Source organism: Plecotus auritus, assembly GCF_963455305.1.
Source record: "Plecotus auritus genome assembly, chromosome: 7".
In the NCBI taxonomy this organism is placed as follows: Eukaryota; Metazoa; Chordata; class Mammalia; order Chiroptera; family Vespertilionidae; genus Plecotus; species Plecotus auritus.
In genome coordinates this window covers 32,582,785-32,606,102 of record NC_137774.1, presented here as the reverse complement: position 1 = coordinate 32,606,102, position 23,318 = coordinate 32,582,785, and the positions used below count along the sequence as shown (strand labels likewise).

General features: G+C 53.9%; 1 protein-coding gene across 1 annotated transcript in view; it reads left to right on the top strand.

Annotated features, from left to right (window-relative positions):
* Positions 1-23,318, top strand: part of RAB11FIP4 (RAB11 family interacting protein 4) — a 105,400-nt gene that overhangs the window by 9,828 nt on the left and 72,254 nt on the right. Inside the window, exons 2-3 of the mRNA XM_080682162.1 lie at positions 20,636-20,723; positions 22,474-22,562. Coding sequence (XP_080538288.1) covers positions 20,636-20,723; positions 22,474-22,562 — 177 coding nt within the window. The remainder of the gene's footprint in view (positions 1-20,635; positions 20,724-22,473; positions 22,563-23,318) is intronic.

Below are 23,318 nucleotides of genomic sequence, written 5' to 3'. Positions count from 1 at the left end.
GGTGCTTTAAAAGGTGCTTATTATGATGGATGGACCTCAGTTTCCTTACCTGTAAAATGGGGACCATAGCCCCTATGTATGGGACTGTTTGAGGATTGGAGAGAAAATATAAAGACCTAGCACGATGCCCTAGTGCCTATGGGCATCGTTTCTTCTGCCCACCTCTGCATGACCGTGTTGGCATCCTGCGGTTGTCAACCCCCGGAGTGCACTCTGACCCTTTACCAGGTAAGGAGTACTGGTACTTTCCCGGGCACAGGCCTCCTTGCTCAATGGCCAGTTTCCCCCGCAGCCACTCAGGACTTTCTGTGGGCAGAGGGGATGAGGGATGAGCTATTTCTTACTCCCTTTCACCCTCACAACCACCCTGAGAACCCGAGAGGGGTCTAGGGCCCACATCAGTGGAGCTGGGATGCAAACCCAGGTCTGTCTGGTTCCAAAGCTGCCCCCTTAGCTGCCTGCAGTTGGGGGTCCCAGGTTCTCTGAGGTCAGGAGAGGGGGAACGATCAGATCTGAGCTTCAGAAACCTGACACTGTAGAAACCTCAAACCCGAGCTTCCTGACTTTCTGTACCTGGGGTTGTCTGGGTTCAGGTGGGAGCAGCCCCTGGCAGGAACCTTAATTAGAAGTAGGTTGTCATCTGCAGGGTGGCGGGTGGGGGCACTGCCAGGCACCGTGCCACTGGAAGAGGCTGCTGTGGCAGGTGACAGGTGCTGGTTTTAGAGCAGAGGGGCCGCCTGCCACCTGCCCTGAATTATGCATCAGTTGACGAGTAAAGGGCCCGGGAGGCGTGTATTTCTCCGGCTGCTCCGGCTTCCCTCCGTGAGCGTCTGCGGTCCTGGAGGCGAGGAGGGCAGGGCAGGGGCTGGGCTCTCACACTGGACCCTCTGCCTGCACCCTGTCCATGTTCCCCGGCTTCTCTATTTCTTGGCCTGAGATGCAGGCTCTTCCCAGCCACGGAGCCCCAGCTCCCCTACAGAGGAGGAAGTAAGTTCTTGCTCCCAGTCCCTTCCCTCTCCCTCCAGCGCCTCCGTTCAGGCCAGGCCGGCTTTACTGTTCTCTCTGTGCCAGTGAGAAGCGGTTGGGAGCCGGGGTCCTTGCCCCAGGCGCACCTGGCTTGAGACCTGGCTCTGTCTCTTAAGCCGTGTGACCCTGAGAAGTTACTTAATCTCTCTGTGCCTCAGTCTCCTCATCTGCAAAGTGAGGATGACCTGAGCAATCTGTCTTAGCCTGAAGCACCAGGTGATCCAGGAAGTGCTGTAAGCATTGGTTAATGTGACTGTTAGCACTCACCCCAGGCTTTCTGGGGGCGCTGTCCATTTGTATTCTCCCACAGATCCTTTTGAGCACCTGCTGTGGGTCCCGCGTGGTGCCAGAGGATACACAGGTGACTAGGACAGGGTCCTCCCCGAGGGCGCTCACTACTGTGGGGAGGGGCTTCTCAGGTAGAAACCTTGGCTGCCACCTGTGACAGGCAGGCTGGAGGCCTGTCCAGGTGCGGTTGGGTGCGAGGACAGCAGAGTCACTGCCCGGAAAATGGGACAGATTTCCAGAGGTGATGCTGGGCCGGGGCCTAGGCCTGAGCAGGTCCCCAGGGCAGGAGGGGGCACAGTTAGATCGAGGAGGGACCTCGGGAGGGGGCGCAGGCGAGAGGGGCAGCCTGAGGGGCAGCGGAGACCAGATGGAGGGGGCACGGGGTTCTCTGCTAAGGTGGAAGCAGGGGGTGACGCGAGGTGCTGTTGCATTCCAGACAAACACACCTGGAAGTAATTGGGGGCTGGGGAAAGGAGACCGAGGATGGAGGCCCAGTTCGGGGGCCAGGGGTGACAGAGCTGATGGGGAGAAGGGGAGGGGCGGAGGGCAGCTGCCACTGTCTACAGGGCTTTCCCGCCACTGCGCTGGGTGCACAGGCGAGAGCATCGCTCCATGAGCCCCCTGTGAGCCTGATGAGGGTGCCGCCAGCTCCGGGACGGTCACACGCCTGCATGGCCCCGTGGCCCACAGGCCTGCCCTCCCCCAGGCGTCCTGCCCGAGGCTGCTGCTCCGACAGAGGTCCAAATGCTGTTGACTTACGCATTTCAACACCTGCATAGGACAAGCAGTAACGAGTGCTCAACTATAGTGTTTCTGTATCTTAGAATCCATGTGCTGTTCTTGGCGGGGACCCACATGTGGCTAAGAGCCGTTCTGGTCCCTTTCCACCTAATGACATCCCTGTGTCAGAACCCCAGACGGAGCCATGTCACCTCTGCTTACACTGACCCTCCTGCCTGCCACTTGCTGTGTCTCCACACTGTCTGTTCTACTTACACAGCTGGCTGAGCCTGGCCCACCCCTAGGGGCCTGGGCTGGCTGCTCAACCCCTGTTTCCCAGCAGCCTGAGCTGGTGTGGACAGGGCAGGGCCCAAAGGGAGAGTGGATGTGGGGGGACTTGGGACTTGAGGGAGGAGTCCTGGGCACCCCCAAGCCTCCCCCTGCACTCCATGCTGGGCCCCAGACTGCCTGGGTTCTGTTCCCAGCCCAGAGGCCAGCCAGAGGACTGGCCTTTGCTGGAGGCTTTTTAAAACTCCTGGCCCACCGTGGGCACTGCCAATGCTGAGTGGGTCAGGCTTGGCCACCCATCTGCCGGAGGCATTTCAGCTCCTGGCCCCCTTCCTGGGGCCGGCCAGTGGTTCCATGGTTCTCCCTCTGTCGCCCCCTTTCTCTCCCTCGCTGCTCCACCTGACTTGTCCCAAAGCGGACCCCACCCAGGTTCGAGGGCACCTGTTCCATGAGGCCCTGCCTCCCTGTCAACACTAAAGTTTGATGAGCATATAATTTCATTTTAAACTTGTTTATGTTTTCATTTTCCATGGCTAAGAAGACTGCACTTTCCACATTGCTGTTTATTCTGGTATCTTCTTCGGCATAAAGGGTCATATCTGTCTCCTGCAAGCACTTAGGAGGAAAAGTTTACTCTTTATATTTTAAATGGGTTCTTTTTTTTTTTCTTCAGTAGTTTGTCATTTTTTTTCTTGCTCTGCTGCTTTCTTTTTTATGTTTGATTGCGTTTATTGCTCAAAAAAGTTCCCACATTTGACTATTTTGTTCAAGTAGATCATACCTGCTTTACTTCTAATTATATTTATCGTTTTTTAGTAGTTAGGAACTTACTTCCTCCTCTGTAGCAAGAATAAATAAGCTATTTTATTAACAGCTCCCATTCTGTAAAAATATTTAAGTTTTGCCTACTTGGAATATATTATGAGGTTTATTCAACATTCGGTTCTATTAATAATTTGAGTTTATTTCTAAACTAGAACTGAATTCCAGTTGTGGTTTGTTTGTTTTTTTCCCTCTCACTCTTTATTTTGGAAATGTTCACACAGAAACGTTGGGAGAAGAATCTGATGAACTCGCGACTCCCCGTCACAGACCCACTGCGAGCCTTCACGCTCCGGTTTCTCTCACTCTGATGATCTTTCTAACCAATTTCCTTAGTGCTGCTTCGTTTCACGGAAGCAATTTCAGTCGCGACGACACCGTGACCTTTCAGGTGGAAGGAACAAGGACAGTCCCCAGCTCGAACAAGTGCCTCCATCACACCTGAGACCTGACATTGATGCAATAACATCAGCTAATACACAAAGGCCTCCAGTTGTCCTCAAAATGTCCTTCCTCATTCCTTCTTGTCTGGATCTGGAATCCAGCCAGGGGTCACACATTGCATCTGGTTAGTCATATGCCTGCGTCAGCTCCTGGGAACGAAGACACTCTGATTTTTTCCAGCTTCCATAATGCCGCCGCTTTCTGCCACATCTGGGCCAGTTGTGCGGTAGGCTTCCCCCTATGTAGGTCTGTCTGGTTGTTTCCTCACAGTTTCGGCAAGGTGTGCACTTCTCAGGGCATCACAGAGGAGCCACGTGATGTCAGTTTGTCCCTTTTTTGGTGGTGCTGAGCTTCATTAGTTGGTTAAGGTTGTATCTGCTTACGCTCTTCAATATAATGGTACTTCTTCTTCTTTATAATTCACTAGAGGCCCAGTGCATGAAATTCGTGCACTTGCGGGGGGGTGTCCCTCAGCTCAGCCTGCGCCCTCTCACAGTCCGGGAGCCCTGCAATCGATCGCCCCCAGAGGTAGGCCCTGCCCACCAGGCCGGCACTCCCTGATGGATCACCCCCCACAGAAGGAGGCCCTGCCTACCTGCCGCAGCGCCAGCGGTCGGTGGCCTGGGCCTCCCTCTGCGGGGTGATCGCAGAGCCCCCGATTGATCGCCCCACCAGCCGGTGGCCTGGGCCTCCCTCTGTGGGGCAATCGTGGAGCGATGGCGGGGCCCCCCACCAATCGCATCGCACCCGCCTTGGCTGGCCTGGCACCAGTGGGTGTCACAGCAAGGTCGTCCGGACGGTCGTTCTGCTGTTCTGCCGTTCAGTCGATTTGCATATTATGCTTTTATTATTATAGATTATTATAGATAAGGAACCTGCGGGGTGGCAGTTGAAACAGTGCAAATATTTGTTTCTCCACACAGTGGTTTTAGCATCCATTGATGTGCCTTGCTTGTAGAAATTTCATTGGTGGTCGCAAAAGGGTGAGTTTTCTAATTCTATCATTTTTTTTCTGGAGATAGAACATTGTCCTGTAAAGATCTTGCCTTCACCCCTTTTCTGAGCATCATTATGGACTCAGATTCTTGTCAGTGTGTTATAACCCCTTACCATCATTCTTCTTTGTTTATTTTATTTTATTTTTCCCATCACTTTTTATGCCCTCTATGCCCTCTTCCACCTCCACCCATCCCCCTCCACCTATTTTTAATGCTCAAATTTTCTTTTGTTTTTTTAAAGCAACATTATAAAATTTTGATCATTTTTACTTGTAATACATTTTACATTTGAGACAAATCAACTACCATTACCTTTTTTTTTTTTATTTCAGAGAGGAAGGTAGAGGGAGAGAGAGAAACATCAATGATGAAAGAGAATCATAGATCTGCTGCCTCCTGCATACCCCCTACCAGGGATGGAGCCCACAACCCGGGCATGTGCCCTGACCAGGAATAGAACCATGACCTCCTGGTTCATAGGTCCATGTTCAACCACTGAGCCACACCGGCCGGGTTCACCATTACCTTTTAAAAAAGCTTTCTGCTATTCTTCACCATTTATGGATTTTTAAGTATGTAACACATTTTGAAGATCTTTAATTGTGTTGCATTAGGTTTATTAAATTAGAAAGTATTGCTTTTTGTTATATATTTAGTTCTCTTGATAGAAGCAAAATATTAACATTAAAAATAAATGTGTTACAATTAGGTTAACTTAGTGTTTAATATTTAATGTGTTTTGTTACTACTGAGGATGAAGTACTTTTTCCATTGATTTTTTTTTCTAGCTGCATGTCACTAGCATATAGGAATACAATTGATTTTTGTAATTTTATCTCGTATCTCACCATTGGTATGAACGCATTTATTACATCTAGTAATTTCGGGTTGATTTCTTTGGATTTTCAAAGTAAGCAGTCATGTCCTCTTCGAAAAGTAATGATTTTACTATGTCTTCTCTTTCTGTATTTATGAGTCTAATTATGTTTCCGTCTGAGATGGGACTCACCCGCATTTCGAGAATGAGTTGACACAGGAGTGAGCAATGCAGACATCGCCCTGACTTAGCAGGGCTTGAGAGTGAGGCATGCTGGGATGCTGGCCGTGGGGCCCAGTTGCCAGTTAAGGAAAACAGGCTGAGTAGGTGCCTGGGCTTCAGTGGCCCCGGGTGGTCTCACAGTGTCCGGAAGGCAGTGGTGCGTCGGGGAGAGGCCGAGGCTGGTGTTGCTATGGGATGTGGCCTAATGTCAAGGGAAGGGACTAGCAAGTCAGTCAGGTGTCTTGGCTGTGGATCGGGGCAGACTCCAGCAGGGGCTGGACAGGCTGAAACTCTCTGAGCACAGACGACCACAGAGATGGGCTGGGGCAGCCGAAGCAGCTGGGGGTGGGTTGTTCCCTGTCCTCTGCTCTGGTCTTGGACTTGTTGATAGAACCAGGTATAAGGCTTGGCGGGGCTGGCAGGGGCAGGACCCATCATTCCTACCAAGTCCTTAATCTCTCTGCGCCTCAGTTTCCTCATCTCTAAGGTGGGGGTGGTCACAGACACTGCTTGTGAAGTGCAGATGGATTCATGCATGCAAAGCTCTCAGGGTCATGCCTGGCTCAGAGTAACTGTGCGGAGTGTTACTGTTTCATGGTCAGCATGACTATCGTTGCTGTTACTCCAAGGAGCTCTCAGCCCAGCGAGGGGGCTGATGGGGACCCATCACACCCCTGGAGAGGCTGAGTTGGCCTGGAGGAGGTGATGACCAGGCCCCTCCATTTCCACTGCAGCTGCTGCTGCTGCTGCTGGAATATTTCCCCCCACAGCCACCTAACCACCCTCTTGCCAGCCTCAGATGGCACGTGCCAGGCTCAAAGCCCAAGGCCCCCAGGGCCCTCTGTCCCTGCCTGTGTGAGGGCACCCACCATTCAACTGGGATTTCCCTCCAGGTCTCATCACCAGCTTCAGGATCCACACTGGCTGCCACTCTGTGGAGTCCTCTTGGGGTGACCAGGGTGGGAATCTCCCTGTCTCTCTGCCCAGAGGCCTTAAAGGCTCGCTGGCTGCCCTCCTCACAGGGAGACCCCTCCCAGTCCCCGGCTCCTGGGCCTTGATTTCCTGGTCTAGAAAATGAGGCCTGGAACCCTCCCTTCAGGGGCTGGCATGAGGGTCAATGAGGTGCCACAGCCCTCTTCCCTCGGTGCCAGGGACCCTCTTACATTGGTCCTCCTCCCTCCACCCCAGGCCTCTAAACCACTTTCTCTGGGGTGAGGTACAAATTATAAATAAGGGTGTAAAGCATGTGTGAGGCCTCTTGCTGTTGTTTTTTTAGGCTGTGCTGGCTGGAGAAGGAATTTGCCTTTGCAAAGAGCTCCCTCAAATGAATGGACTGGAACCTCTCCCCACCCCCCATTGGCCCTGAGGAGCTTCCTGGGTGCTTTGCACGGGGTGGGGGTGGGGCGGAGAGGGTGTTGGGGGGGGGGGGCGTCGGCCAGCACAGGAAGTGGAGGGCTACTTTCCAAGGAGGAGGGACAAAGTGCAAAGAGAGGAAGCAGGGACAAGACAGCCCAAGACGTGGTGAGGGCGCTGCTCAGGGTGGGGCCCTGGGAGCGCTGGCCCGCTTCTCCTGCGCTCCATACGCTGCCTGGTGCCAGGAGGACACAGGGAGATCCCACCAGATATCCCCCTCCCCAAGGAGGGTGCAGGCCATGCTGGGAGCTGCACCCCAGAGCTGCCTGGCATGGGGGATGGGCGAGTGGGCCGCCTGCACATTGCTGCTTTTTTGCCAAGAGCTCTCAAATCCATAACCTCCTTCAGTCCCACAGGAATAGTATGAAGCGAATGTATTGCGGCTCCATTTCACAGGCCACAACGCTGAGGCTCAGAGAGGTGGGGGTTGTCCGGGGTCCCTGGCACATCCACGGCGAGGCCGCTTTTCTCCTCTCCCCGATTCAGAAATTCCATAATGGGGTTCCCAGCACTCGTAGTCTTCCCGTTCACCCCCTTCAAGCCTGCTGACAGCAGCAACATGGACATTCTGGTTCAAGCCGCCATATTTTGCCTTGTTTCCAGTAGCTAAATCCCAGTGCACTGGAAGGCCGAGCAGCTCTGGTGACCTCCATCTGTGGGGAGTTATGTGGAGCTGGTGGGAAGGTGTTTCTGGTTGAGTTTAGCTGAAGTGTCAGGGTGTTGGGAGGGCAGCCTGGGCTGGGTGCTTGGGTGTTAGGGGAGTAATTAGGACCAGAGCTGAGCCAGTTGGAGGACAGGGGCTGGGATGGGTGGGAGAGGCAGGGTCCAGGGACCACACCTGGAAGGAGCATGGGTGAAGGGCTGTGTTCCCAACTCGCGCAGCCAGGCTGCCCTTGGATGAGCAAGCAGTCCCATTCGACATTACACAGTGGGCCCAAACCTACTGAAGCTCTGGAGTGAGTAGCATTTAGGACTGCTCTGAGGATCACAGGTGCCAACCGAGAGCTAACACGGGGGCCAGAGCCAGTGGCAGATGCAAGGTGCACCCTCCCATGGTGCTCTGAGCCCTGTGCCTCCCCCAAAAGCGATGTTCCAGGACAGGGGCCTCTCCCCCTGCAAGGTGAGTTCCCCCCGCCACCCCCCCCCATGGCCAGGAAACCTCCCCCTTGGCTTCCCCACCCACCTCCATTAGAAAGGACACCCACCTGTCCTTGCCCCACCCCCACCTTCCTTCCTGTGCTGGCACCCAGAGTTCCCGGTGGAGCACAGATACAGGTCGGACTCCCTCTTGGACACCCTGTGTCAAAATCCTGGCAGGGTCCTTCGGGGTCACCCAGATCCTCCCTCCCCAGGTGGTCCAGGGACCAGCAGCATCGGCTGCTCCGGGAGCTGGTCTCCAAGCCCTCCCTGCCCTCCGGACTCCCACTGCCAGGGTTGTGAGTGGCACCTTCTAGGGTTATGGTGATTATGGTGGATTTTGTTTTACCAAACCCCACAATGCTATGTAATTTTTTAAAAAAATATATTTTATTGATTTTTTACAGAGAGGAAGGGAGAGGGATAGAGAGTTAGAAACATCGATCAGCTGCCTCCTGCACACCCCCTACTGGGGACGTGCCTGCAACCAAGGTACATGCCCTTGACGGGGATCGAACCCGGGACCCTTCGGTCCGCAGGCTGACGCTCTATCCACTGAGCCAAACTGGTTTCGGCGCTATGTCATTTTTTAAAGAATAAAAAAGAGTTTTATTCCCCTGAGTTTAAAAATGATCCAATACATTTTTTAAAAATTCAATCAATTTTCAAATGGAGAAAGAAGAGGTAAGAAGACTGGCCATCCCGCACACAGAGAGAAGGAACCCGTGTTAACAGCTTCGTCACCGGCTTCCAGGCAGGGGCTGCCCATTAAACACACACACAGAACACTAATTTATCTAGCGTTCGCTCTGGGCCAGGTTCCAGGCTGTCTTGATGTCTTTCTCTTTAAATCCTAACACTCCCCGAGGCAGATGTTACTGCTCAGAGAGGCTGAGTCTGTCACTCCTGGTCACACAGCTGGTGAATGGAGGAGGCGGGATTCCAGCCCAGCTCTGCCTACTTCCAGAGCCTGCGAGTGATGTACTGCCCCTGGGCATGTGGCCGAGTTAACAGTCACCTACAGGCGTCTATGCTGCTCCATAAGCTATTTTTACTTCACTCAAAAATATGGCAGCGCAGCTGTCCCTTCCCGGAGCTTCACCGGAGCTGTCCCCCCACAGGCAGAGTCTGGCTGAGGAGCTGAGGAAACATTTCCTGAAAGAACAGACAGATGGACAGACGGATGCCTACTTTAGCGACCACCCAGGCTTCTGTCCCTTTCATCCCTCTTCAGACACCAAACAAAGCCCCCTGGGGTGGCCCCCGGGACTCTGGTCAGCAGCAGCACAGGCTGTGATGAGGGACCTGCCGGGTGGCCCTGGGACCCGATGGGGTCTCGTGAGGGAGGCATTTCCAGCCTGGGCGATGGTGGCCTGGTACCGTGCGACTGGCCACCCTGGCCGCACGCCCCCTCCTGAGCATTGAGCATCTTTGCTCAGGAAGCCAGCCTCCACCACCACTTGTCACCCCTGCACTTTGAGGAGGGGCCCACCAGTTAGGGCCTCCCCAGCTCAAGAACCAGGAACCAATGCAAAGTGGTTTCAGTGCTGAGGAAACGTATTCTTGCTCACAACACACAGCTCAAGGTAGGGCAGCTCCAGGGCTGGTATCTCCAGGGGCTCAGAGGCATCATGCGGGACTCACCCCCTTCCTCAGTTTCCCCATGTAGACCCACGGACGGTGTCCACTTTCGGGAGGGCAAGAAGGGCGGGGAGCAGGGCCTGTGGATGGCCTCCCCCACCCCCATCATCCAAGGAAACCTCCTCTGGAAGCCTCCTGCAGATGTTTCCTCACGTCTCATTGGTCAGAAATGTATAACATGCTTTTGCCTAAGCCAATCACTGGTAAGGGGGATGAGTCTACCTGACTGGCTTGGTCCAATCAGGACTCATACTCTAGGGTTGAGGTGCCCAAAGGCACCAGGTCACACAGGAGGTGGGCATCTCAGCCGCATCAGGGCTGCCCAACACAGGAGGAGAGGGAGGGGCAGCGTAGCGGTGGCCAACCAGATGGGTGTATGCCACTTGGAGCTCCAGTCCTTGTCGTTATTCCTTGACTTTGTAGAAGAGGGGAACTAAAAGGGTCAGAGAGGCTGAGGGACTCCCAGGATCACACTCCAGAGACCCCAAGCCATATGTCTACCTGTCTCTAGGAAAGCCATGCAGGATGGCGACGTTTGCCTCCAAGCCCTTCACCGCCATCTACTTCTCTGCTCTGGTTTTCTTCTCTCGCACCCCCAACCCCATGCCCAGCCCAGACATCCCTGGGGAAGCAGTACCTTCAATACTAATGTCATCCAACACCCTCACTTTCAAAATGGGGAAACAGGCCCAGAGAGGGGAGGGGTCTCCTGAGACCACTCAGTAAGGTCACTGACGGCCTGGGACTGCGCCGAGGGCCAAGGCAGCACAGCATCCCTGAGACCTCACCTCAGCCCACTCCCTGCCGGCTGGTCCCTCCGCCTGCTCCCGCTCGGTGGAGGCTCACCCCCAGGTCCCTCTCTATGCGCCTTTGCACGGGACACTTCTGTGAGGTCCTTTACGCAGCCAGTCTCCGTGACCTCATGGTTGTCCTGTGAGCTGGTGGGGAATGCATTATAGGCATGGCAGCTGGGGCCCAGAGGTGGGTGACTCGCACCGTGAGTGACACTGAAGCCCAGGCAGTCAGCCTCAGGGGCATATGACCTGAGCAGACACACAGGGCCCCAGGCTCTGTGGCCCCCATCCTGAAATGCCTGGCATTTCCATTTTGCACTGGGCCCCTCAAATTATGAAGCTGACCCTGAGCCCCTGGCTTGTGACTACGGCATCGCACCCTTCCCCACCCACCCGGGGTCCACTCAGGGTGCGTGGGACTGATTCCCTGGGACAGCCATGCCCCGGGGGAGAGCGGGCTTCTGGGGGGTGGCCTGGGCCAGGGTGCAGGGACCCTGGTCTGCAGCTGGTTTTGCTGAAGCTCTTGCCTGGCTCTTCTCTGCCCTCCTCCTCTCTCCTCCCACAACCATGGGGAGGCCAGTGCTGCCTCCCCTCCGTCTCTGTGCCCTTCGTCCCGGGGTGGGCGTGGGGCTCCAGAATACAGGCCCCATTGTGTGTCCTGATGTCAGGCAGCTGGGCTGCCTGAGAAAGTGGATAAAGAGGCCACTCTGAGGCCCAGGGGCGGGCAGGACCCCCCCAACCCCACCCCTAGGGTGGCGGGAGGAGGGGCCCGCAACAGGGCGGGGTTTGAATGCCCTCCCACCTGCTGTGGGATGAGGCCAGGCGCTGGCCTCTGGATCTCTGGCTGTAAGAAGGGAGGCCCAGCTCTCTCCAGCCTGTGGGAGGACTGGAAGGAGCACCTTGCCAGTGCTCCTGTAACCCCCCTCCTGGGAGAGCTCCCCACCTGTGAGCCCCGGATTGTGGTTGTTAGTGTTGGTACCAAGTTCGCCATCCGGGCCCTCAGGAGAGAGGGCAGCCATCTCAGCATGGCTCCCATGCCCTTGACCCTTAGGCCTGCCCTCTCTGTGACCTCACGCCTTGAAGATACTCCCCTTCTATTCACCCTCCTGCCCAGCCTGCAGCCGCCCAGACCACTTGCTCCGCAGGGATCCTCTCCCTCCCTCCCTGCTCCCTGCTGAGCCCTTCCTCACCTCCCCTTCCAGTGGAAGACTGTCCAGCTAGTCCCGGATTCATGGTGCCCCAGTGTCCCCTGGGATGTCCCATGAGCTTAGGGCCTGGAGGTTGGCCGCCCTGCGCTGGGCTCTCAGCTCCAGCAGCTGCTGCACGCCCTGCAGGGGGCGCCTCCTGGTCGTTCTAGGGCAGGACGCTGGGGCAGGGGCCGGCACAGGGCTGAGCAGCTCCCCCCAGAACTGAGGGGTCCTGACAGCACTTCCTGGCCTGCCTCAGGGAGTCTTAACAAACCCTGACTCCATAGGCCCTCCCCCCCCCCCCCCCAAGCGATCCAGGCCCATTTGCCTGCCTGCCTTCCATCGCAGCTGCTTTTTAAGCTGGGAGTCTCAACTCCGCCCTCCCCACGCCGAGCCCTGGCACTCCCTGTGCAGGTGTAGAAAACCTCAGGCACCCGGGGAGCCTGGTCACTGCCCGGGCAGCAGGACTTGCCACTCAGATGTCCATGGGGTCTGGCAAGTGAAGCCACAGGTGGGGCGGGAGGGGCACTCGGGCGGTGCGGGGGTTACGTGGTGATCTGAGGAGCAGAGCACACGCCTGTCTGAAGGGTCTGCTGCAACTCAGCTTTGGCCCGTCGGAGCCGTGGGCGAATATGGGCCCAGTGTTGCCAACTATTCATGTTTTTGTGTGTGCCATTTCCTTGGCTTAAAAACATTTTAGCTTTACAGATAGTAAACGTCACCTATATGGGGGGAGGGCCGTATGATTCCATGAGGGTTTTCTTTCAAGCTTTTTCTTAATTGACTTCCCGTGAGAGAGAGGAAGGGAGAGAGGGAGAGAGAGAAACATCGATGTGAGAATGAAACATTGATCGACTACCTCCTGCACGCCCCCTACCAGGGATCAAGCCTGAGCCCTGGAACCGAACCTGGAACCTCCTGGTGCAGGAGCCTGATGGAGCCCAGCCAGCTGGACCGCCCCTGCCAGGGCCCCAGGAGTTTTAACATTTGCTTAGATTCCTGTAGCCACACGGTCATCAGGGCACAGAACAATCCACCCTCCAGGTCCCCGCATGCTGCCCCTTTGCATTCAGACTCTCCCCACTCCTTCCCTCAGCAGCCACTGATCGGTCCCCTGTCCTCAAACCCCAGGGTTTGGCTGGTGACGTTTGAGACTGGCTGCTTTCACTCCGCACAGCGCTTTTGGGATTCACTCATCTGGTTGCGTATCAACAGCTTGTTCCTTTCCATGACAGGACAGTCTGCTTGTCCACTCACCTGTCGGGGGACATCTGGGACGTCTCCAGGTTTGGGGGGTCCTGTAGAATGTCGTCACAGACATTTGTGAGCAGTGTTTCTGTGTGGATGTAAGTTTTCATTTCTCCGGGGTAAGGAAGTTCTCTTTTGAGGTTGCTGGCGTTTTTATCATGAATTGGTGTTGAATTTTGTCAGTTGCTTTGTCTGCATCTGTTGGGAGGATCGTGTGGTTTTTCTTCTTTAGTCATCTTTTAGGTAACATCAATTGATTTTCAAATGTGGAACCGGCCTTGGTGGATAAATCCCACTTGATCTTGGCCGTGTTGTATTTCATATACTTTTTCTTGAGGATCATTGTGTCTATGCTTACGAGGGATATTGGCCTGTAGTTTTCTTACACTGCTTGTGTCTGGCTTTGGTATCAGGGTGATGCCACATTAAATGAACTGAGAAGTGTCCCCCCCCCCCCCATTTTCTGGAAGAGATTGTATAGAATTTATGTATATCTTTCTTAAATATTTGGTGAAACTATTTGGGCCTGAAGTTTTCTGTTTTGGAAATATTTAAACTGTGAACTTGATTTCTCTCATAGTTATGATCATGTTACCTCTTTCTTCTTGTGTGACTTTTGGTGTTGTTGTTTTTTAAATTGAATTTATTGGCATTACATTGGTTAATAAAATTATATAGGTTTCGGGTGTACAGTTCTATAATACATCATCTGTATATTGTATTGCCTGTTCACCACCCCAAGTCAAGTCTCCTCCATTACCATTTAGCCCCACATACTCTCTCCTATCTCCCCGCACCCCCCTTTCCCCTCTGGTAATCATCATATTGTTGTTTGTGTCTACGAGTTTGATTTTTTAAAATATGTTTTTATTGACTTCAGAGAGGAAGGGAGAGGGAGAGATAGAAACATCAATGATGAGAGAGAATTATTGATCGGCTGCCTCCTGCACACCCCCTACTGGGGATCGAGCCCACTCCCTGGGTATGTGCCCTTGACCAGAATCGAACCTGGGACCCTTCAGCCCAAGGGCAGATGCTCTCTCCACTGAGCCAAACCAGCTAGGGCCGAGTTTGGTTTTTTTGTGTTTTTTTTCTTAATCCCTTCACCTTTTTCACTCAGCCATACAAACCCCCTCCCCTCTTACAGCTGTCAGTCTGTTCTCTGTATCTGTGAGTCTGTTTCTATTTTGTTTGCTAGTTTATTTTGTTCATTAGATTCCACATAGAAGTGAAATCATATGGTATTTGTCTTTCTTTGACTGGCTTATTTCACTTAGCATTGTACTCTCCAGGTCCATCCATGCTGTTGAAAAAGATAAGGTTTCCTTCTTTTTTATGGCCAAGTAGTATTCCATTGTGTAAATGTACCACAGCTTTTTTATCCACTCATCTACTGATGGGCACTGGGCTGCTTCCAAATCTATTGTAAATAATGCTGCAATGAACATAGGGGTGCATATAGTCTTCCGAATCAGAGTTTCAGGTTTCTTCATATATATTCCCAGAAGTGGAATCACTGGGTCATAAGGCAGTTCAATATTTTATTTTTTGAGGAAACTCCATACTGCTTCCCACAGTGGCTGCACCAGTCTGCATTTCCACCAACAGGGTTCCCTTTTCTCCACATCCTCGGAAACACTTGCTTGTTGATGTATTGATGACAGCCATTCTGACAGGTGTGAGGTGGTATCTCATTGGGGTTTTCGTTTGCATCTCTCTGATGACGTGATGCTGAGCATCTGAAATTTGATGGTCTGTGTCATTTGAAGAATTGGTCCATTTCATCTAAGTTGTAGAAGTTATGTCCACAAAGGTATTTATAGTGTTCCTTTATTAACCCTGAATAGCTTAGCCTTTCTGAGCCTCAGTTTCCTCGCCTGTACAATGGGAATGAAAATAGTACCTACTTCTGAGGTGGCTGTGAGGATTCAGTGAATCCATAAGCATAGAGTGCTTAGAACAGGCCCAGCACAAAGGACGAGGTACAGAGCCCTCGCCTGATTAATGATATAACCGCTGACCTTTATCAGGCACGTCACCTACAGACGGAGCCAGCTTATCTCCCTTGTTCAGATGAGGCGGCTGCGACCTCAGAGAGGCACATGGCTTGCTTGGGTCCATCTGGCTTGCAGAGCTCAAAATTAGGGGGGCGTGGGCAGCTGGGCACAGGCTCAGGGAGGACTTGGCTGGCGATCAAGAGAGAGCAGCGGCGGCAGCAACGCGAGGAGCATGGTCTGGCCTGAGCAGGAGAGATGTGACCCCGGGGAATGAGTGGGGAAGGAGTCAGCCCGAAGAGAAAGGCAGCAGAAATAGAAGGGGAAGCCTGGTAATGGAGTGGCCCCAAAAGGAAAGCGCACGCTATTACTGCAGGGAAACAACCCGTTTCCCTGGCAGCCAGCCCCGCGGCCAGCTGTGTGAGCCCTGTGACAGCCTCTGCTCGCTGCTCTGCTCGCGCAGTCCCTGCCAGGCCCCGTGCGCTCCTGGCCTCTGGCCTGGAGCGAGCGCAGCCCTGGCGGCCCAGCCTGTGCGGTGGGTGTGCCGCCAGGGAGGTGGCCCCTGTTCACCAGAAGACCATTTGCAGCTGGTTATTTGCTGAACTTGCTGTGACCTTGAGCAAGCCCTCTGCTCCCTGGGACTTGGCCTCCCTGTGTATAAATGACGGCTGGGTCAGCTGAATGCACCCCCCTGGTGCACCAGCCAAAGGTTATCTAGTCCTGCAAGGTGAGGCTCTTGGTGAGCAGGGTGAGGGCCTCCAGCCACAGAGGTGAATGAAGTTCCTTCCATACACAGGCGACGGGGAATTGAAATGACACTGCAACCCTACCCGGTTTGGCTCAGTGGACAGAGCGTCAGCCTGTGGACTGAAGGGTCCAGGGTTTGATTCCAGTCAAAGGCACGTGCCCTGGTTGCAGGCTTGATCCTCAGGAGGGGGCGTGCAGGAGGCAGCTGATCAATGATTCTCTCTCATCATTGATGTTTCTGTCTCTCTCCCTCTCCCTTCCTCTCTGAAATCAATAAAAATATATTTAAAAAAAGAAAAAGGAAACAGCACTGTAGTGCAGTCAGTCAGTAAGAGCCCACCTGCCTCTTCAGGAGGGCAGGAGAGGGCAGGGGTCAGGGAGGAGTTACCGCTGCGTGACTCCCCCGGTGTCTGCCTTCTCTGAGCCTCAGTCTCCCCTCCTGTAAAATGGGGACTTCAGTGACTATCAAGGTCATTGTGAGGATGAGATGAGACTAACTGTGGCCAGAGTGCATCACCGCGCTGCAGCCTATGAATCCTCCATGAACCCAGCAAGGATTGCCAGTACTTCCCTGTATACACTACCCTATGGTTTATTTGAAAAAGCATCAAGCTCACAATTATGGTATTTGTGGACATAATTGGCATTTATTGTTATAACTAGAGGCCAGGTGCGTGAAATTTGTGCACTCGGGGTGGGGGGGGGGAGGGATTCCCTCAGCCCGGCCTGCACCCTCTTGCAGTCTGGAGCCCTTGGGGGATGTCTGACTGCCATGGAGGTGGGAGAGGCTCCCACCACCGCTGCTGCGCTCGCCAGCTGTGAGCCCGGCTTCTGGCTGAGCGGCGCTCCCCCTGTGGGAGCGCAGTGACCACCAGAGGGCAGCTCCTGCACTGAGCGTCTGCCCCCTGGTGGTCAGTGTGCGTCATAGTGACCAGTTGTTCCATTGTGGGGCCAAAACCGACTCTCCGACATCCCCTGAGGGGTCCCAGATTGCGAGAGGGCCCAAGCCAGGCCAAGGGACCCCACCAGTGCATGATCAGGGCCTGGGAGGGATGCAGGAGGTTGGCCAGCCGGGGAGGGACCGCGGGAGGGCTCCAGTGCATGTCTGGCCCGTCTCGCTCAGTCCCGATCGGCTAGACCCCAGCAGCAAGCTAACCCACTGGTCAGAGCGTCTGCCCACTGGTGGTCAGTGCATGTCATAGTAAGCGTTTGAGCGGCCTTAGCATATCATTAGCATATTTCACTTTGATTGGTTGAACAGCCGACCAGACAACCAGACACTTAGCATATTAGGCTTTTATTATATAGGACTAGAGCAGTGGTCAGCAAACTCATTAGTCAACAGAGCCAAATATCAACAGTACAACAATTGAAATTTCTTTTGAGAGCCCAATTTTTTAAACTTAAACTTCTTCTAACGCCACTTCTTCAAAATAGACTCGCCCAGGCCGTGGTATTTTGTGCAAGAGCCACACTCAAGGGGCCAAAGAGCCGCATGTGGCTCACGAGCCGCAGTTTGCTGACCACGGGACTAGAGGCCTGATGCACGAAATTCGTGGAAGAGTATGCCTTCCTTCCCCTGGCTGGCGGCACTGGCTTCCCCTTGGCACCCAGGAACCGGGCTTCCCTCACAGCCCCGGCTTTGTCCGGAAGGTTGTCTGGATGGATATCCGGAAGGTTGTCCGGTCTAATTAGCATATTACGCTTTTATTATTATAGATAATTTTACAATGATCCTGCCTGCTTTTCACAGGGCTGTACAGCAGGTGGCACAGCACTTGCACACCCACTGCCCTTTGAAGAGCCACAGCTCAGGGTGTTCCAGGGACTTGCAGTGGCCCTGGGACCCCATCTACCTGCTGTCATCAATCCCCCACCCCCACCCCACTCAGACTGGCTCAGTGTCTCCATTCCCAGAGAGTAACTGACTCTGTGGATTACAGACCCTCACCCACGGCCTGCTGCCTCGTAGGTGGACATGAAGTCAGGGCTCCTCATCAGCTACTTAGCATTGATTTGCATCAGAGATAATTAATGCATAGCCTTGGACCTTGGAGCGGGTTGTAGGGATGAGAGCCAGGTGGCTTGGGGGTACCAGGTACCCAGCTCATCCCTGCACTCACAGACTCCCTGCAGTGCTGGTGATGAGAGGACAGGCAGAGAGGAGGCAGGACACAGCTGGGGTGGTGGTAGGCTCGCCACAGCCCTGCAGGTGGCACCTGGCCATTGCTGTTCTCAGAAGCCATGTCATTGCCAGGCAGTGTCAGAGGCTGTGTTGTCTGGGGGTGCGGTGCAGCTGCAATGCTAAGGAGGCTCCCGTCGGATGGGGCAGGAGCTGGTAGAAGGCCACCTTCCCCTTCATTGGAGTTCCTCTAGCCTTTCCTGAGAGCCTGCTAGGTCGCAGGTTCAGGGGGTCACGCCTCACCCCCAACTGGACAAAGAGGGTCAGCGGGAACAGAGGTGCAAGCGTTGAGCTCCTGAGCTCAGGGAGGGAGGAGGGATGTGTGTCTAAGGTCTCTCCTTGCTCACTAGCCATCTTCGAAAACCCAGTGGGCACATGGCCGTGATGCTGGCCACCAGCAGTGACCAGGGCTTAGACCCCTGCTGCCCTGGGTGTCTCCTGTGGGCGTGCAGGAAGCGTGGTCCTTACGAATGGGTGAATCCCCCACATGGCATGGGCTTCAGAGCATGTGGGGGCAAAGGGGGGGGGTGACTGGAGGATGTCTGCCATGACAGTCTCAACAAGAGCAGCAGTGACAGGAATCCCTTTCCTGCACAACAGTTTCCAAAGTGCTTTTCTAGCCCCCCATCACCTGCTGTCCAGCTGCCCAGCTGTGCTTAGCTACTGATGTGGTTGGGGGGCTGGTGCCTGACAACAAGTTGTGTGTGTGTGTGTGTGTGTGTGTGTGTGTGTGTGTGTATGCATGACTAGGTGTGTATGTCCATGTGACCATGTGTGTGATTAGCCCTCAGCCCCCAGCATAGTGCCTGGCATGTAGGAGGTGCCCCATTGTTGCTTGAATGAATGGCTGAGTGAATAATGCAGGAATGAATGCTTTGTGTACTGTGGAGGGGCTGCCACTAAGTTACAGGCTGATTTAGAAGTGGACTTCTAGAAGAAATATCAGAGCTGAATTTCAGGTGCTGGAAATCATGGGGGGTGGGAGGAGTTGCAGGGAGAAATGGCTCCAATTAATTAGAAAAGGTAGTTCTGACAAAATTGGCCATTGCCAAAAACTAGGAAAAATACCCAAGCTTGCAAGTTGCTCTGATGGAAGACTTAAGACATTTATAGAGAGAACAATTTGGCAACTATTATCAAAAGCTTTAAAAACTTAGATGTTTTGGAGAATCATTTGTAGTCATTTATTTAGCCAATATTTATGAAGCTTCTACCATGTGCCAGTCATTGTGTGAGCCACTAGGTACACAATGGCGATGAAAACAGACATGGTCCTTGCCCTCAAGGAACTTACTTTCTGTGACAAGCGGTTTGAAGGATAAGTACAGGGTATTGCATGATTGGGTCATAGCGGGATGGGCTTAATTAGATGCAAGTGGTCAGGACAGGCTTATCTGAGGGAGAAACATTTAATGGAGGTACAAAGAGAGGCCTGAAGGATGAATAGGTGTTGTCAGGTGATGAATGGGGAGGATAAACAGTTGAAATATAGAGAAGAGCATGTGCAAAGGCCCTGAGGCAGAACAGAGCTTGGTTTGCTGATGGAGTTGACTGTGTGGCTAGAATGCTGTGAGTGACAGAAAAAGTGGGAGGAGACCGGCCCGAAAGGCCAGATTAGATAGGGCCTTGCAGGCCATGTGACCGAGTTGGATTTTACCCTAAGTGCAGTGGACAGTTACTGGATTTTAAGCAGAGGAATAGATGACATGATCCAATTGGAGTAGAGAATGAGTTGGAGGGGCTGAAAGTGGAGGAGGGTAGATGAATGAGGAGGTTTGCACAGTCGGGGAGGGCGATGATGATGGCTGTGACCAGTCTGATCCCAGGAGTGAGGTGGAAAGGAAGGTAGCTTTAGGATTCAGTATTTGGGTGTGGATTGGATGTGGGTGAGAGGGAGCAGTCCCAATGATGCTGACATAATGATGCTTCGTATAGACAAAGGGGAATTTGACCAAGAGTTTCCCAGAATTACAATTTTTTTAAAAAGTTGTTAAAACTATGGGTTGAGCCCTGGCCTATTTGGCTCAGTGGATAGAGCATTGGCCTGTGGACTGAAGGGTCCTGGGTTCAGTTCCGGTCAAGGGCACGTGCCCGAGTTGTGGGCTCAATCCCCAGTGGGGGCGTGCAGGAGGCACTGATCAGTGATTCTCTCTCATCATGGATGTTTCTATCTCTCCCTCTCCCTCCCTCTCTCTGAAATCAATAAAAATATATTTAAAAACAAACAAACAAATAAAAAAAACGATGGGTTGAAAAGGTAAAGTGGGAAATGGCAGGGTTTTGGCTTATTCTCTTTTCTAGAGTTTCTGCAGTTGGCTTTGTGTGAAAGAAACCACAGTTAAAAAATCCGAGTGTTTGCTTTCCATGTGCCCGTCTTCGTGGGCTTGGAGACGAGCTCGGCAGACAGACCGGGTTCTGAGCACTGCGGCGTTGGGGTTGCTCTGCGGCCTGTCACCCTCAGTGACTGAAGTGGCCCCACTGCTGTCTGGGGCGGGCGCTGACCCCGGGTTGAGGGGGGAGAGGGCCAGGAGGCACCACAGGCAGCCCCTTGGCTCAGTTGACGAGCCCTCCCTTCATCCCAGCCTCCTGGCCAGCCTCCCCCCAGCAACATGAGCCCTCTGGGGAGTGTCTGGGGGCCTCACACCTGCCACTTCTTTCTTCCCGCAGGTGGAAAAACTTGTGAAATATTTGGATCCCAACGACCTGGGGAGAATCAATTTCAAGGACTTTTGCCGGGGAGTGTTCGCCATGAGAGGTGAGGTCTTCCTAGGGGCTCCCACGGTCCTGTTCAGTGGGGGAGGCTGACATGACTCGGGTTTCAGCTCAGACCCCTCCCTTTGGGGGTCCCAGGAGCCCAGGATGGTTCCAGAAGTGGGTTCTCCCCGCTGGCGCCCCACGGAATCCTGCACCCGGAGCTAGGCATGCTGGGGCCGGCCGGACAGCCGTTTCTGCCCTTCCCACTGTCTGTCCCCCTCTGGGGAAGGACCCCCTCTTTTTCCCTTTTTCTTTCTCCTGAAGGAGGTCACCTCCCTAGATCAGCGGTCGGCAAACTCATTAGTCAACAGAGCCAAATATCAACAGTACAACGATTGAAATTTCTTTTGAGAGCCAAATTTTTTAAACTTAAACCTCTTCTAACACCACTTCTTCAAAATAGACTCACCCAGGCCGAGGTATTTTGTGGAAGAGCCACACTCAAGGGGCCAAAGAGCCGCATGTGGCTCGCGAGCCGCAGTTTGCCGACCATAGATAATCAAACTCCCGATGAATTTCCCAGGACATGGGTCTTACAGTTTTTACACCAGCAGTTCTGAGCAAAGCTGGGCAGGGCTGGGCACGCTAGCTCCCTCCGTCCCTCCTAAGTTTCCTTGATTCGTTTCCTGCCCCCTCTCTTTCCCTAAACGCCCCCAATTCTTCCTTTCCTCCATGCCCCTCCCCTTTAATGGAGCAACATAAAATCCCTCTTTTTCCCCAGTGCAAAGGCCATTGTGAGAGACCCCAAAATACGATCTCAGAATGTGGCAACTCTGACAGCTCTCCCTGCTGCCTAGAGCAGTGGTCGGCAAACTGCGGCTCGTGAGCCGCGCTTTGCCGCTCTGTTGACTAATGAGTTTGCCGACCACTGGCCTAGAGAAAGCAGCCTAAGCCTCCAGCGGGTGGACTTGGGAAGGCCGCCCCCGGCTGTGGAGGGAACAGCTTACTTCCAGGAGTCCCGAGGCCTTCCCGTTATCCACATTCCCTATCTGTGTGAGTCCTCCCCTGTGGGGCGACCCCGAGTTCTGGGCAGGTGGGAAGGAAGCAGGAATAACTGCCACAGAGGTGAGGGGCAAAGGGAGTGAGCTGAGAAGTCGAGGGGACTGCACGCAGCAGGTAAAGGACTCTGAGCGGAGTTGTTTGAACCGCGGGTCCACCACCACCTGCACCTGTCATGTGCCCATGCTAGGCACTTTGCAAGTTTGACCTTCTTTGTCTGATGTGATCTGGGGTCATTTGCTCAGGGACCTCAGAGAGAGGCCACCTGTGTAGCTGAGTCAGCAGGAGGAGGAGCCAGCGTGAGGGGGGCCCTCTCCAAGACGTCTGGAGTTTGCAGGGTTGCAGAGGGCCTCAGCCTCAGGGTCATGTGTGCATTTGGAGTCCCTGCAAGTCAGGCAGGCAGTACTGTCTTACACCCCTTCCTCCAGGAAGGCCCCCTTGATTCCCATTGCCCTCAGCTTTCTTCCGCGTTTGGGAGTCTCCTCTCTGCGTATTCCCTGTCAGTGTTGGTTCCAGGGAAAGCACCTCTGGAGGGTGAGGACCCGTCCCAGCTCCCTCCGCAGGGCCCTGGGCTGTCTTCTCCACAGCCGGGGTGTCCCAGCTCTGCCTTTAAATGAGCCGCTGGTCTCCTGGAAACGCGGGCTCTCTGCCTTCCCGCAGCCCTTCCCACGAAGGCCTGTTCATCAGAAGTAAAGCTGCCATGCCAGGCTGAGGCTCTGACCCCCACTGTCTGTCTGTACGTCTGTCCACAGGCTGTGAGGAGCTGCTGAAGGACGTGCTGTCCATGGAGAGTGTAGGGACGCTACCCTGCGCCCCGGAGATCCCAGACTGTGTGGAGCAGGTAAGAGCGGGAGGCCTCGGGCCCACCTCACTCGGGAGGAGTGGTGGCACCTCGGCAGCCCACCTGGCCCGCCGGCCCATCTGGGTCTTCCTGCCTTGGCTTTACCGCTTTAATGTCTGGGGGCCCCGAGCCTCCTTTGAGGACGCTTTGGCTTCAAAGTAAAGAAATAGTTTTTGGAAGCAGAGCCAAGAAGCTTCTTGGGAAGCCACAGCAGAGAAGGTAGGGGCTGGGGTCCTCACAGAACACCTTGACTCTCCTCTGTACCAGGGAGAAACTGAGCCCAGAGAGGGACAGTGACAGGCTCGGGGTTAACGGCAGGCAGGACGGCAATCTTTGTCTTTTCTCCTGTGTCATAACCCCTCAGCCAACAGGTCCCTTTAGGCTGTTTTTTTTTTTTTTTTCCCAAAAACAACAACAACCAGTTCCCCAATTCTCCAACACACCTGGGTGTCCAGCAATTCAATTCAATTCTGACACTGTCTACCCAGAGTTAGTACAGACCCAGGGTCAGGGGCTCAGCCCCACAAGACGGCCCCACTTGGGGGCAGCCACACATGGGGCACCCAGGCTACCTGTTCCTCTGCTGCTGCCTGCAAATGCAGGTTCACAGGTCACTAGAACAACGGACAGAACGCAGGGAAACGGCATTCCTGTCGAATGAACTCAAAACGAGACAGGAGGCTTTGACATGGTGATAGTTTTTTTCAAGGGTCTTTAGGGTTTGCAAACTGGAAATAACGACTAGGCCATGCCCAT